This window comes from Camelus ferus, chromosome 35 (assembly GCF_009834535.1).
Source record: "Camelus ferus isolate YT-003-E chromosome 35, BCGSAC_Cfer_1.0, whole genome shotgun sequence".
NCBI lineage: Eukaryota > Metazoa > Chordata > Mammalia > Artiodactyla > Camelidae > Camelus > Camelus ferus.
The window spans coordinates 22,048,112-22,063,325 of NC_045730.1; the positions used below are offsets into that span (position 1 = coordinate 22,048,112).

Genomic DNA, 15,214 nt, shown 5'->3' on the forward strand with positions numbered 1-15,214 from the left:
TTAAAACAGCAGAAGCCATTTAGAGTTGGCTCACCCCAGACACTTCTAACAGGCTCAGTCAGGGAGGGCCCCTGGGGAACTGGGTCTGAGGCAGGTGCTGATTTGCTAGCCCTCCCTGCCCTGCTCTGGGGGTTAACCTCAGGGTGGTGCTAAGGGTTGGGCAGGGAAAGCGGCTGGAACAGGAGGTCTAAATGGAGGAATTGAACCCTTCAGGATACCAGGAGAGGGCACGTCAGTCTTTTCCTGTGCGGCTTAGGATTTCTTTCTTTTTTCCCCGTTTATGCCTAACCGGTGATCAGCTGGAACGCGCAGCAACGTGTTTTGTATCCCGCTGATTTGGGCAGCATCAGCCCCTTCATTCATAAACCAAGTTCTTCCCCCATGTGACGTCCTTGTTTTTCAGCACAAACCTGCTCTCAGACCCTCTCTCCATAGCTTCCTGGGACCCCGCCCTAAATTCTGTTTTCTTGTTCTGCAGAAAGGGCCTGTTGCCCAGAGAATCGGGGGCACTTGCTTGGCGAGACTTTGACCTCGTGGTCAGATGCCTTGTGCCGCCCGTACCCACGTCCTTGCTTATCCCTTCTCGCGGTGCTTTGGATGCAAACTAGGGCGGCTCTCCCTCCCTTCTCATCTTGTTTCCTCCCTTTTCACTAGTCCTGTAGCATCTGCCCTTCTCCGGTACAGTAGATCAGTACTTCTGCTTTCCATATACAACCCGGTTCAATCCAGTAATCCCACCTGTCCACAGCACCTGAAGCATCCGCGTGTCAACGGTTGGTCTGTTCCCCAGGAACGAGAGGCCCAAAAGCATCCTGCAGGCTTTATGTTTTTAATTAAAGGTCTATTTTAAGGGCAAAATCGGGTGCAAAGGCGCGCATGCTCAGGTTTCTAGCTGTAAGGTCTTTAACAGAGATAGAGGGCTGGCTTCAAAGATGCCTTGAACAACTCCCCTCTTTCCATGGGGCGCAGCGACCCCTATAGCTCTGGACTCCTTGCGGACCCCGCAGCGGGGAAGACCGAGTCGTCACATTTCATTTAATTAATAATTTATTTTAATTAACACCGTACGTCACGGTTGTCACACTGATCCCTTTGTGCAACCCGCATTAACCCACCTGCCGGCCTTGAAGCTGCCTGAGCAGCCGGCTTGGGAGGCTGTGGGCGGGGCAAGAGAGCTGAGGGGCGGGGCCTGAGGGGACGGGGCCTCGGAGGGCGGGGCGCGGGAAATTCCCCAGTGGAGGTGGGGAGGCCAGTCAGCTGTGCAGCGCTGGGCGGGGTCGCGTGGCAGCGCGTCGGCCCAAGGCTCCCGAGCTGCAACCGCCGCCGCCCCCACCCCCCGCCGGTCCCCTGATAGGAGTCTGCATCCGGATCCGGAGCCTTATCCCAGGGGCACGATGCCGAGGAAGCAGTGACCCCGAAGGAGGCCGAAGCCTGGGCGCCGGGTGAGCGGGGACAGGGGGCGGGAAGGGGCTCGGCGAGGCGGGTGACTCCCTGTCCGTCCTGGAAGCTATTCCCGCAGCTCGCTTCCCTGCGACCCGGAGCCAGTAGAGGTGGGGGTGGGGGGGTCTGGGGGATGGCGGCGCTGGGAGGGTTTCCAGGACCCGACGGATCCTGACCCTGTGCGAGAGGGCAGCGCGGGCGTCCATCCCAAAGCGCCCTTCCCCCTTTTTTACCCGCCTGGCTGGCGGCAGGTGACTTCCTTTGTAGGTTAAGGGTGCCAACCTCCCGCCGGTCGGGAATGATTATATATCCAGTTCCTCACCAAACGGGAAGTGGTTAAGGGCACACTTTTGAAAGGCGTAAAAACTACTCTCGCTTTATGAGACTGCCCGGGACACTAAAGAACTGGTTACTGCTCTGAGGTGGTGGGATTACCGAACAGCCGAAAGGAATCTTCATAAACCGTTGTGTCTAGGAGAGCATGTGTGTGTGTATATTTAGATACATACATAGAGAGTATGAATATTTGATGAGGCTGAGAACCTCAAAGGAATTGTTTGTGTTGTCGGTAATGTGTTAAGCTGGAGGCAGTAAACATCTTAAGAGAAAGTGAAACCTAGGTTCGTCCACCTGGAAAACTGTATAGAAATACATGCCACAGAACTGTTTAAGGATGAGATGGAAAATGAGACTTAGAACATCAAAGGCCTTGAATGTGGTTAAACAAGAAGAACCATTGCCCCTTTCTCTTTGCGTGAGGAAGAGAAGAGCTGGAGGCCCTGGCCAGTCCCCACCCCCTATCCTGGGACATGCCCAGTCTGTAGTGGGCTGGAGAGGTTCAGTCGCCGTGGCCAGTCCAGGGACTGCCCGGTAATGGACTGGGCAAGAGGAGTTTCAGTGTAGCCAGGAGCAAGAGGACAGTGATTAGAGAGTCTTCCAGGTGATGGGTCAGTTTTTCTATTTATGTATTGTGTACAACATTAGGAAAGTGGGGTTTGTTGGGTTTTTCCGAGTAACTGACCTCTAGCTGCATATTATGCTATGGAATCCAACTAAACTCTCCAAAACAAAACAAAACTTTACTCCTGAAAGGAATTAGTCACTGTATTACCTTCCTGTGGAATCCACACCCTTAGGTAGAGGCACATCTCTGTGTATTGAAAATAAAATGTATTTCATTCAGAAAGGAAAAAAGATTATATTAAAAGTTCTCATTGTTTTCACTTTGATATGTGTATGTGGATTGAGTAATGGAATATATGTTATGAAATGATATCCAGATGTCTTTGTAGAGATATTTTTAAAATAGTACTAATTTTCAAAGTAAGTCTTAAAAGTTGAGTTCAAAATCTGGAAATAAGTCCCACAGAACTATAGGAAAAACATATACTAGCATGTCAGGTTTGTCATCTACAAAGCAGAAAATGTTTTACAAATGTAAGACTTTAAAGTACCTTGTTACACTGTATTTTCATTTCATTTCAACAGACATTTACTGAGCCCTGTTCTTGGTGTGCCAGTCTCTAGAAAGAAATAGAATAGAGACCCTCACTTAGGTTTGATGGGAGGATAGACTGGCCTGGGATGATTACGGTACTTTGCAGAACAGGACTAAGGAGGTGAGACACAGAGTGCCACTGAGTGCTCAGAGGAAGGAACAGGTCATTTTACAAAGGACATCTATTTGAGCTGGACATTAAACTGCCCAGTAGGTGTTTGCCAGGGAACAAGTGGGTCATAGCATCTCAGGGAGGGTCGAAAAGCAAAGGAAGGCAGGGAACTGTGAGCTATTTAATGTGCCTCAGGGCTGAGTGGCATGGTGACAGGAGATGATATGAGTGGCTAAATGGGGGCTGGACTCTGAAAGGCCGTGTTTGTCTTGCTCGGGAGCTGGAACTCTGTCTGTATAGGAACGGCTTTAAGCAAGCGGATGCCCTGGTACTAGGAAAGAAACCATGGAGGTCATGGGGCTGCAATGGAAAGAGAGGAGTCAGACCATGGGGGAAACTATGAAAATTCTTCAGTAAGTATTTGTTGAACTCACATGTATGTCAGGTAATGTTCTAGGTGCTAGGGACCCAGCGCTGGACAATACAGGCAAAAATCCTCTGCTCTGTGGAGAACAACACTGCTGTAGTCCAGACAAGACCAGAAGGGCCCCACCTGAACTGGTGGGGATTGAGAGGAGGGGGAAGTAGTGGGACCCGTTAGACTTGGGGGGAAGAGGAAACAGGAAGAATCAAGCATAATTCCCAGGTGCCTGCCTTGGGTGATAAGAGTTAAATCTGTTTCCATATTCTGGATATTAGCAGTTACAAAGTCCAACTACCATTTCTGGCATTAAAAGGCAGGGTTTCTTTTACCTCCTTAACAGGATATACACTTTACTTCTGTTTCCAGAGTGATGATGAGCTTAGCTGGTGCAATCTTGGAATCTTCCTCAGTCCCCTTGAAAACCCAGACTAGAATTTGCCAATAGCCAACTATTGTGTCTGATCAGGTCTTCACTGTTTAAAACTAATTATCCATGGGGGGTTGAACTTACGAATACTTAATCAGCAAATTTGGCGACTCAGCCACCCTAGGGTAAGGGCCTGCCTTTGTTCCATGTTACTCCTGCTGGTCCAATTTCCAGTGGGTGGAGGTCCCTTTCAGGCAGATTTCTGTTTGATACAAAATGACTTTCTGGCAGTAAGAACTGTCCTGTGACAGAACGGGCGGTTGCCTGCTAAGGTCATGTGCTCATTTTCTCTGTCACTGAGGTCATTCAAGCCTGGTCTGTAAGACCATCTACCACGGAAATTAGACATTCTTGCACTGAATAAGAAGATGTGCTGGATCATTTTTAAGACCAACTCAGGAATGAGACTGAAGCTCATGACTATGAAGTCAAGTCACTGCTATGATTACTTGACTTCTACAATTAAGAAGGATAATTGTAATCAGGAATTCAAATAGCAGATCCGAGGATAAAATCTAGATTTTGCTTTTGCTAGTCCACCCTTTCGGGTAGTTCCCATTCTTCCTCGTTGGTGAAATCTTGACAAATCCTGTGCTAAATAAATTCACCCTTCTGTCGGTCAAAAATATCTTTGCTTAGAAATGATGCATTTCAGATCTAGATTGATTGGATTTTTATGAGAAATCCTGTTATTAGATAGAAACTTGGAGTAAATGGCTTAGTTCCAGTTTCTGTAACCTTTGAAGATGTGTGCAAGGCTTTATAATGCATCTCTGTGTTTCTCAATTGAAAATGGGTCAAGGTAATGCTAAGAATTTAGAGAACTCAGCTTTTCTCTAATGGGCATTCTACCAGTAGACACCTCATATATGCACTGAACTGTGATAGCTCCTAATGACACCCCCCTCAAATAATCTAAAATCGTAAGATGCGCTTAGAGTCACCAAAAATCAATTAAATTGCTTTTCGTAAAAGTTTGGCTTATAGTATTTATGTGCTTATGTTTGGCATTTATGCTTTTTATTTACTATGGCATTTGAATTACCAAATAATTTTTCCTGAAAATGCTGCATAACAAAGAGTCCACTCTAACTGGGACGGGCATGGGTATCAGTGAGAGAGAGCAGCATGGCCATGAAGGCACTGAGGCGGATGTGGTGAACAGTCGAGGCTGGACTGTGATCTTCCTAGAATCTTAAGAATAATTTTCACAGAGCTTCTGAGCTGAAAGCAACCATAATGATCACCATTTGCTAGGCAAGTCAGTAAATCATCACCAGAGGTCAGGTGAGTTCTCAAGGTCACACATCTGGCTAGTGGCACCCAGTTTATTTTTCTACTATCTCCCTTAGGATAACCCTGCTTTTTTTTTTTTTTTTTTTCTCATGTCCTTATAAATTCTGGGCAACTGGAAAAAGTTGATAACTAGAACCAGTTTTAACTGTTATGGTTGTGCCTCAAGTGTGGGTGGAGATATAAGGGAAAGTCAAGGAGGAAAAATACCTGAAGGGACTATCTCCTCTCCCCTCCCCTTCACCTCTCCTCTCCCCCTTTCCTCACCCGTCCCCTCCCGTCTCTTCTCTCCCCCTCCTCTCCTTATGTCCCTTTCCTCTCTCTTGGAAAAGCCATTAAGGAGAAATGTGTGCCTATAATAAAATGAAACCAGACACATCTCTAGATATCTGCTTAGATAGTTAAAAAAAAACAAACCTGTTAAATGCTTCCATTTACTTTTGCAAAGCATAGTCTAATCATTGAATACCTGAGGAAATTTAATGTTGACAACTGAATGATACACATTACAAGCATTTTATCTTTGTCTGTGTTATTTAGTAAAAATCCTTTTTTATGAAATGTTAGCTCCAACATCATAACTGTGCAAAAATGAGTTTAACGGAAAGCCAGAAACTGATTTTATTCAAATTATTTTATCCAAATTATTTTATAGGGGAAAACAAAAGCAGTCTATTCTGGTCACCTAACGTGAAGAGGTGACACACTTCGCCCTGTACCTCAGCTGCTCTAGAGATGTCACACAGGCCGCAGTGCCAGGGGCGGGGGCGTTGGGCTGACAGGAGGACAAGTACTTTCAGACCAAGAGCAGGTCGCCAGGCTGTGGGTTCCAGGAGGCCTCCAGAGAGCCCAGGGATTGCATGCTGTCGGAATGGGGGGTTCTCTGCACTCCCAGGGACTGGTGTGTTGTAATATATGGGCACTAACATATGGTGGCTTCACCAGCTTCTGCCCTAACAGGCACAGGGACTTAAAAATCATAATGGATGCTTCCCTTGTGGTCTCTTAGAGAAACAGCCATTTGTCCTCTGCCCTCCTGGTGGTGGTGGCAGGTTCTACTGGTGTATGTGGGAACTTCTAGGGACAAGGTTCTTTGGACAAAGTGAAAATTCAAGTCAGTAGTAAATTCTTTGCAAGCAATTCATTTACTCTTATTGCTGAGAAGAAATAGGACAAAAAAACATCCTTCTGGTGGCCTTGGTTATTTCTTTAAGATTTTTGATAGTGTGCGATGGCTGAATGGAGTGGAATGTGGACTCTGGGCGAGTTACGTGGGCCAGTCTCCCATGTTCATCTAGGGAGCGCTCACAGGGTTGTGAGGCTGTGACACAGGACGGATCGGAGAGCACTGCGCTCTCCTCATCCTCCAGTGATGGATGCAGTGACTTTGCAGTTCCTCATGAAAAGGCATAATCATCATCTTCGTGAAAAAGAAAATGTGTGCCCGCAGCATTAGATTTCAACGTTTGCCCAGGTGGTAGGCCAGAGAGTAGGACAGTTGGGGTACACCCGTGTATCTTATTTATGGACACATTGACTGCTCTACAAAATAAAGTGGAATGCTTAAACTGCTCTCAGAATAGGCAGCCACTAAGCCAGACCTTCTGTCTTTTCAGTGTGCTTTGCAGAAGTATCGCATATGGAAGCCTAAGTATCCAGTGGTACGTTCACCGTATGACAGGACTGGGTTTGGGAACCATCCTGAATGCTCCATTGAGCTTCTAAGTGACCTTGGATGACCCATAAAGCGTCTGTGAGCTCAGCTCCATCACTCAAATAGCTGTTTAGTTGAGTTTTAGTGAGGATTAGAAACTGACCCTCTGGTGCACTGAATCAGCTCACAATAAGCATCCAAAATATGTCAGTTCTCCATTTCCTTTTAGCCAAAAATACAAGAAATAAAATGTGGAGTTTTTTAAATAGTCAATTATTGAGATATGATCCACATCCTATACAATTCACCCAAAATGTGGAGATTTGAGCTTAAAGATTTTCTTGGGAAAATCGATTTAATTTGCCCATATCTACAAATATATCATAGAAACCCTCTTGAACGCCTCACATTAGGATTCCTGGTCATCATATTATACCCATCTCTTCCTGCTCCATCTCCCACATCCTCACTTTATATCCCTTTCTATGCCCTTATACACAGACATACAAACTGAAGCTAGGATGGACCTTTGTTGTTTAAAAGAAAGAATCAAGATTGTTTGAGATATGATGAGAGAGAAAGTCCGCACCTTCTAGGATACTTACCAGTGCCCGCATGTGGGTTTGTGGGACTTGTGGGGACCCCTTGCAGAGGGGGATGTTTCTACTTTGTGGCTTTTCCGTAGAAACTGCTGCCATGTCCCACCAACCACTCAGCTGGCTGACCGAAAAGGGGGACAGCCCCAGCGAGACCACAGGAAATGGACCCCCCAATCTGGCTCACCCAAACCTGGACACGTTCACCCCGCATGAGCTACTGCAGCAGATGAGAGAGCTTCTAATCGAGAACCATCAGCTCAAAGGTGAGCGACACCTGGCCCAGGTGTCTCCACTCCCCCTGGGCCTTCGGAACGCCATCCCTTGGTCATAGGCTTGTAGGCGAGCTCCCTTCTCTGCACCTGGTTCCCTGTGGGGAGAAAGAGCATAGAATTGCTTTTAATGCTAAAACTACTCCCACTGTTTACTTTTGGATGCAGGTAGGAATTAAAGTACTGTATGTATCTCAGGGAAATGACATAATGACATTTAGCCCATTTAAAAGGAAAAAGGAAAAAAGGCTGCTATTCTTACAGAGTCAGTCCTAAATATCACCTTAAGAGAAAGTATTCTAGTATCTCCAGCCATGGCTTTCAGCAGGACCAGTGTTGGAATCCAGGAGTGATGGACCTCAGTCTATCTAGCTGTTCATAGGCATTTTGTTACAATAAATCAGCAAAATCCATTTTATTTTCTTGGACTTTTGAGGACTAGAAATGACATTAGACCTGCTAGTCCTGTCTGGAAGCAGAAACCACTCATCTTGCTACACAGTCTTTCCAGCTGACCCTTGGGCCCAGGCCGAGCTTGGCGTTGTGAGATGCAGAGCTACATGGTGATATGGTCTCCAGGGAGGTCCTGTTCATGACACCAAGTCCAGTCCCCTGGTGTGTGACACTCTCCCTCTGAACCCCATGCAGAAGCCATGAAGCTAAATAATCAAGCTATGAAAGGGCGATTCGAGGAACTTTCAGCCTGGACAGAGAAGCAGAAGGAAAAACGCCTCTTTTTTGAGACCCAGAGCAAAGAAGCCAAAGAGCACCTAACAGCTCTGAGTCGTGAAAATGAAAAACTGAAGCAAGAACTTGGAAAGCTAAAAGAGAAAACAGAAAGGTCCTTCCAGGTGAGCAGACCAATCAGTCGTGGTTTTATTCTGTTAATATGTGTAGTGGGATCTTACTTGTCTAGACGTCTAGATCAAAACCGTTCATAGTTCAGACTAGATGGATGTTATGCATTATCTTCAAAGAAGAGTTCTTGATGAGAAGATTGGTTGCAATTTTTTTTTAAGTACAGTCAGTTACAATGTGTCAATTTCTAGTGCACAGCACAGTGTCCCAATTATGCATGTATGTACATCTATTCATTTTCATATTCTTTTTCATTAAAGGTTATTACAAGATACTGAATATAGTTCCCTGTGCTATGCAGAAGAAACTTGTTTTTTTAAATCTATTTTTATATATAGTGGCTAACATTTGCAAATCTCAAACTCCCAAATTTATCCCTTCCCACCTCCTTTTCCTGGTAACCATAAGATTGTTTACTATGTCTGTGAGTCTGTTTCTGTTTTATAGATGAGTTCATAGTGTCCTTTTTTTCTCTTTTTTTTAAGATTCCACATATGAGTGATGTTATATGATACTTTTCTTTCTCTTTCTGGCTTAGTTCACTTAGAATGTTGATCTCTGGGTCCATCCATGTTGCTGCAAATGGCATTATTTTATTCTTTTTATGGCTGAGTAGTATTCCGTTGTATAAATGTACCACAGCTTCTTTATCCAGTCGTCTGTCAACGGACATTTAGGTTGCTTCAGTGTCTTGGCTATTGTATATAGTGCTGCTGTGAACATTGAGGGAGACTGGCTACAACTTTAAGGGTGATATATAAGCTCTGATGGAGGAAAGAAATGTGAAAAGCTTTGACCATGTTGATTAGAGTCAAAAGAGTGTTATGGTTTAAATCAATATTTTGGATTCATTATTGATAGTATGGAAGGACCTCTACCTCGAACCATCCAAGTGTTAGTTTTTAGTTTATGTCTTTGATATAGAATTGCATTTAAAGAATCTGTTACTCAGAATTTTCTCGTATCGACTTTGTCCTTTCTCTCAGTCTAAAATAGATTCCTTACTTTATGCTTTACATTTACTTTTTGAAAATGGTTTGACAACTGTCATGTTGTGACATGAGGCTATAGGATTGCCACATTTCCACTGACCCAGAGAACCTGAGAAATGTGCTCACACCTGAGAATGGGTATCAGTGATGTTACTGAAAAAGCAAATCAGAGCACATTTGAATCCTCTGCTCATAGGTTAAGGCTTACTGGGTATTTGTTTAGATGAACATCTGAGGTTCATTTTCTTCCAAACCTAGAAGTTAACAGCTTTAGGGAGGATGGAGCACTGAGTTGATTCTTGGATAGCAGTGATTTTTCTTTATTTTTTATTTGGCTTACAATATTCTGTTAGTTTCAGGTGTACAGCAGAGTGATTCAGATATATATATATATATATATATATTCAGATATATATATATATATATACTTTTTTCAGATTATTTTCCATTATTGGTTATTGTAGGATATTGAGTATAGTTCCCTGTGCTCTACAGTAAATCCTTGGTGCTTCTCTATTTTATGTATGGTGGTTTGTATCTGTTAATCCCATACTCCTAATTTATCCCTCCCCTCTTCAGTGATTTTTCTTGAGACTTTACCTTGAGCTTTGTCGATGACGAATTTCTTAAATGGGTAAAGAATACAAGCAAAGAAATAAAATGGAAAGAAAATTATGAAAAGGGGATAACAGAATAATCTAAGGAATTAAAAGTTGTTTAGAAAAAAATCATAGCTTATATCAAGCATCTTACTCCAACTCCTGCTCATGGGACAGTGAAAACATTCTGCTTTAATAAATTTGTGTTTGTATTGGAAATGTTTCACTGTTGGTAAGATTTGTCACATCTGAGGCTTCAACTTGTCTTACAGTTCAAAGAGCATTAAACTACTTCTTTGAGGGAAACCTCTCATTGTCTAAATATTCTTGGGGTAGAATACTTGAAGAAATGACCATCTGGGGTATATGAGTAATTTTCTGCTCTCTGGAAGAAGACATCTTAATTGTTTTCCTCTCTTGGCTTTTGGGATATGTGGGCTCACAGTTGGCTTCAGCCTGCTGGGGCCTACCACACTGAAGCCAAACTTCCAGAAGCAGTTCATCTGTCTGAGATAGTCTACCTGGAGGTCTTCTTAAAAGGTCCCAGAATTGGAAGAAGTTGAGATTAGAAGCTGGAGCTCTGGACAGCTTCTCTCAATGCAGGGGATCAGCTGAAGCAAGTTACAAGCAGGACTCAGAAATGAGTCATTGGGACAAAGAGACACTCAGGACTCTTAAAAACCATTGGTCATTGTGGGTTCATCACCAGTCATGGGTTCTGGCTGGCAGAAGTCCCACTGAGACAGAATGAATTACTTGAGACTCTGTGGAAAAAGTCAAGAGAGCAAGAGGGAGTCGGGAGCCAACTCCACGAACCTCTCAAATGCTCCCACATTTATTGTGTACAATCAAAGAAGAAATCACTAACAGTTGTGTGATGGAATGCAGGAATTTAGGGAAAGACAGGGTGGGATCGAGATTGTAGAGTCTGGCTCAAGGTCAGAAGACCCTTTATGTTTTGGTAAGTCATGTTCGCGTTGGCACCAGCGAGCCTTACAGCTTATCAGGGCGGAATGTATGAGAAGCAGCTGCTTAACAACACTTTTCTTGGACTCAGGTGGCTGTGCCTGTCTTAGGTTGCCCCCCTCAGGGGATCTTACCCGTAATTGGCTAACCAGCCTTCTCACCTCTGAGTTTGAAGCTTTTTATAACTTGTTTACCATTCCGGCCCAAGACTCATTCCTTTGGTCCCACAGTCGGGGGCCTACAGTTTACCTTTAGGAAAGTCATGGGAAGAAGGGAGTAAGATACATCCTTATAGATATGTTAGAGCAGACCAAGAGACCAGCCAGTTCCTTGCTTTGGGGATAGAAGACTATCTAACAGCAGGCACGCCCAGCATTTATAGCTGAGGGCTTGAGTCATTGCTTTGCAACAGCAGAGTGCTATCCAAAACCTCAACTATGCAAGCAAGGCAGTTACTAAGGACATTTGCTCTTCTTTAAGGAGACAAGCGGCTGGGGTCTGTTATAATTTGTTAACCCAATCTTGGGCTCCCACAGGTCATCAGCTTTCTCCCCACAAACTGCCTCCCAGGCCCACCGCTTGCCTCTCTGGCTCTTTTCTAATTTTTGTTTCATGTACAACTTGTGGTGATTTTTAAAGTTTAGGCCCTCATCTTCCTGATTTACTAAGGCTCTCAAGGCCTCAGATTTTCCTCTCTCATGCTGGCGCCTCTTTGCTGCTTCTTCTGCAAGGACTCCCCCAAGCCACAAGGGCCTCATGCGTGTTCTGCGCCACACAAGGGAAGAGAAGGGGGAATCTCCTTAGGAGATCTGCCTTCTGATCCCCAGGGTGAGGCCGAGGCATGTTCTGTCCTGATTTCACTGCACTGTACATCATGATCTCTGAAGAGTACTTTTTAACTTTTAACTACAGATTGCTAGGTGAAGGTCGTTAGAAAGACTTATTTTTGGATTACAGAGTGGCATGTCAGCCTGAGCACATTTCCAGGACAGCCAGGCACAAAGACAGAGAAATTGTTGTTTCACAAAAGCCAATCAATTTTAAGTGCACAAAGTGATGAAAGACATAATAAGTAATGGAATTGGACTTGAGAAGAAACCCTGGGAGTTTAGTCCACGAAGGCAGTGGGCAGAGCCTTAACAGAGCAATGGAGAGAAATTTAAAGTGTCACACCTCACAAGGTGTTTTATAGCCAAATAAGTAGATCCACAATTTCCCACGGATGATAAGAGAGCCTCACAATTGTAAAAAAGAATTAACACGATAGCTGAGATTCTGGAGTCATGGCCTTATATCCCTGATCCTCAGACACTTATTTAAAACTCTATTTCCTTCCTTTGTGCCAAGGTGGTTTTTAAAAACCTGTTCTGCACAGCGTCCTCAGGGAGGTCGAGAGGGTGGATATGAAGATTCCTAACAAGAAATCTGACAGTCTTGCCCTTACCTGCTGCTTTCTGGTTCCAGGCTAGGCAGTGCCTTTCCCTTTAAGTCTTCAAATGTATGTTTCTTTGCTCTGAGTCATTCCCAGGAGAGACAGCACAGGCTTTGCACCTTTCCTTGCACACTTAACTCTTCAGTTTTACAATGAGTTGCTTTTTTTCTAAAGCCTGTGGGAGTTTCCTAGCAAGGGAATGCTCCAGATAAAGGCAGAGTCCAATCCCACTGGGGTGAGGGGCACGTCCATGCTGCAAGTTACTACCTACCCCTCACCTTTGCATACTTCCTGCACTAGCTGGCTTATGGTCATGGTCCATACACATGCCTTTCTGATAATTTTTTGATCCTGCTGTGAGCCTTTGGGCCTGTGCACTGTTCATGAGGAAATCTACAGGGTGTGGGTGTGTGAATTTTCTGTGTGTTGCAATCCTCTGATATCTCAAGTGTACATATTTCTGGTGGCACCTTGTCCATGAGAGCAGTGAGGGGAGAAATCAGAGGGGCCGAGAAGGGCACAGCTGGAAGAGACCAGAAGAGATCATGTGGTATCATGTCTTTCTTTCTGACCCAAGATAACTGAAGCCAAGACATTCAGTGAATCTTCACAAGGCAACACAGGCACTGATTAGCAGTGAGAGCTAGACTCTCCCTTCTCCCAAGTGAAAACCCCACATGGAAACAGGCGCTTTCTCACATGTCTTTGTTCCACGTAGTAACTGCAACAGGATGGACACAACGTGACATTAGGGAAATATTACTGTTTTCGTCTTTGTCTTTCAGTTTTCAGTTTTATTAGGTAGAATTGTTATAATTTGACTGTACATACACAATGTATTGCATATAAATAGAGAAATATTAATATTTATTTAGGCCGAACTTTAATTTTTCCACTTTTAGTACCAGCCTCTGAATTTTCAGTTTTCTTATTTCTCACCGGACTTATTTTCTGGCCATTTGAAAACACCAACATAGAGTATTGTGGCAACCAGACTATGCCTGGGAGAATTTCAGACATTTCGTTGTGTTTTGCCATTACTATACAGTCATGCCCTTGGTGCTCTGGCTTCTAAGCAGACATGCCAAGTGTGGGGAGGCTAGGAGTGAGTATGCATTTGTAGGGAGAAGGAAAAGGCAAGAGGTTGAGTTGTGGCAGCTGTTTGTCCTTCTTTTCTGGAATTTTTGACTACAGCTTACAAGTGGACTATTGCCAAAGTCTGTTTGGTTATTTTCTTATCAGATTATTTCAACATGATGAGGAAGCCTTTCTTGTCATGAGGTTATTTTAATTTTCTGTTATTTGCATACAATAAAATAATGTAATATTTTCCAGTTTAAATGGTATGTCAAAATCGATTGCCAAGGAAAAGCTAGAATTCCCTACTGTAAAGCATAGCTTTCTTGCCAGTGGGTGTGGGGACACTCGAGCTTGATGGCTGAGTCCTTAGTTTGACTCATTAATTACTTTGCTCCTCATCCTTTCCAGGACCTCTCTGGGGACCCCAGGGTCCCCAGAGCAGAAGCAGAACAGGAAGCAGAACAGCTGAAGGCCCAGGTGACACGCCTTCAGGCTGAAAAGGCAGATCTGCTGGGCATCGTGTCTGAATTACAGCTCAAGCTGAGCTCAGGCGGCCCTTCTGAAGACTCCTTTGTTGAAATCGGAATGGCTGTGAGTGTGGTGGTTTTGCTTTTTTCCTTTTAATTGCATTATACTCAGTTTACCGTGTTGTGTCAATCTCTGGTGCCCGGCACATGTTTTCAGTCACACGTGAATATACATATACTCGTTTGCATATTCTTTTTCACCGTGAGCTATTAGAAGATCTTGACTCTGTTTTCCCTGTGCTGTACAGTATAAACTTGTCTATCTATTCTATACCTCCCTGTCAGTATCCATAAATCTCGAACTCCCAGTCTGTCCCTTCCCATCCCCTCCCCCTGGTGGTTTTGGTTTTGTTTTAAGCAAGTTACAAACCTCACCTGGACAATTCAGGATATCGCTATTTCCTTTTGACACAAGGAAGCCAAATAGTGGGGACATTTCAGCACAGCCAACATAGATGTATAAAACAGACTGCTTATGGTTATCAGAGCTGAAATGGAAAATACTGATTACCTTTTATGACCAAAGAGATAATCCTTTTTCCCCCTAATTTGTCCTGACAAATTTATGTGACTGACCTAAAAAAAAAAGAAAAGAAAAGAAAAGAAAAAAGGCATAAACTTTTTCAGCCTAGGTCTTAAAGCTGTGTTTAGCATTTCACTTAGGTAAGCAGAATTGTGATCAGATATAGTAAAATCAAGTGGCTTTAAAACACATTCATAATAGAATCCTCTTTTCAAATAAAGTCTTAGGAGGAACCTTGGTGTATTAAAAAGTAAGAAGTGGAGAAAAAGATCAGAGCTGGTTGTAGCCCAAAGGAATGCCCTGGCTTCTCCTTCCCCTCTGAGAGCAGCTGCCGGGCAACCTCCGAGAACAGAGTCAGAAGCTGGTGTTATTAAATTGGCATTTACGCGCGGCCCCAAATGAAGTGAGCTGGGCGAGGTGGCACGTGCCCGCCCGTTCCTGATGTGAAGCAGCTATCGGGCAGGTGGCTGGTGTCTGGGCGGTCCGGCTAAAGAGCAGAGCAGGCAGATGAAGCCCAGAGA

The 15,214-nt window shown here is 44.2% G+C and overlaps 1 protein-coding gene across 5 annotated transcripts in view; it reads left to right on the plus strand.

Moving 5' to 3' along the window:
* Positions 1-1,232: 1,232 nt before the first annotated feature.
* The window catches only part of OPTN (optineurin), a 39,714-nt gene continuing 25,732 nt past the window's right edge, over positions 1,233-15,214 (plus strand). For 2 of the 5 annotated variants that reach the window (XM_032474126.1, XM_032474127.1), the window contains exons 1-4: positions 1,234-1,442; positions 7,534-7,710; positions 8,365-8,567; positions 14,052-14,234. In XM_032474126.1, coding sequence (XP_032330017.1) covers positions 7,545-7,710; positions 8,365-8,567; positions 14,052-14,234 — 552 coding nt within the window. In that variant the 5' untranslated portion in view covers positions 1,234-1,442; positions 7,534-7,544. Of the gene's footprint in view, positions 1,443-6,810; positions 6,856-7,533; positions 7,711-8,364; positions 8,568-14,051; positions 14,235-15,214 lie in introns of all 5 variants that reach the window. The other 3 variants (XM_032474124.1, XM_032474122.1, XM_032474125.1) reach the window with 3 other exon arrangements.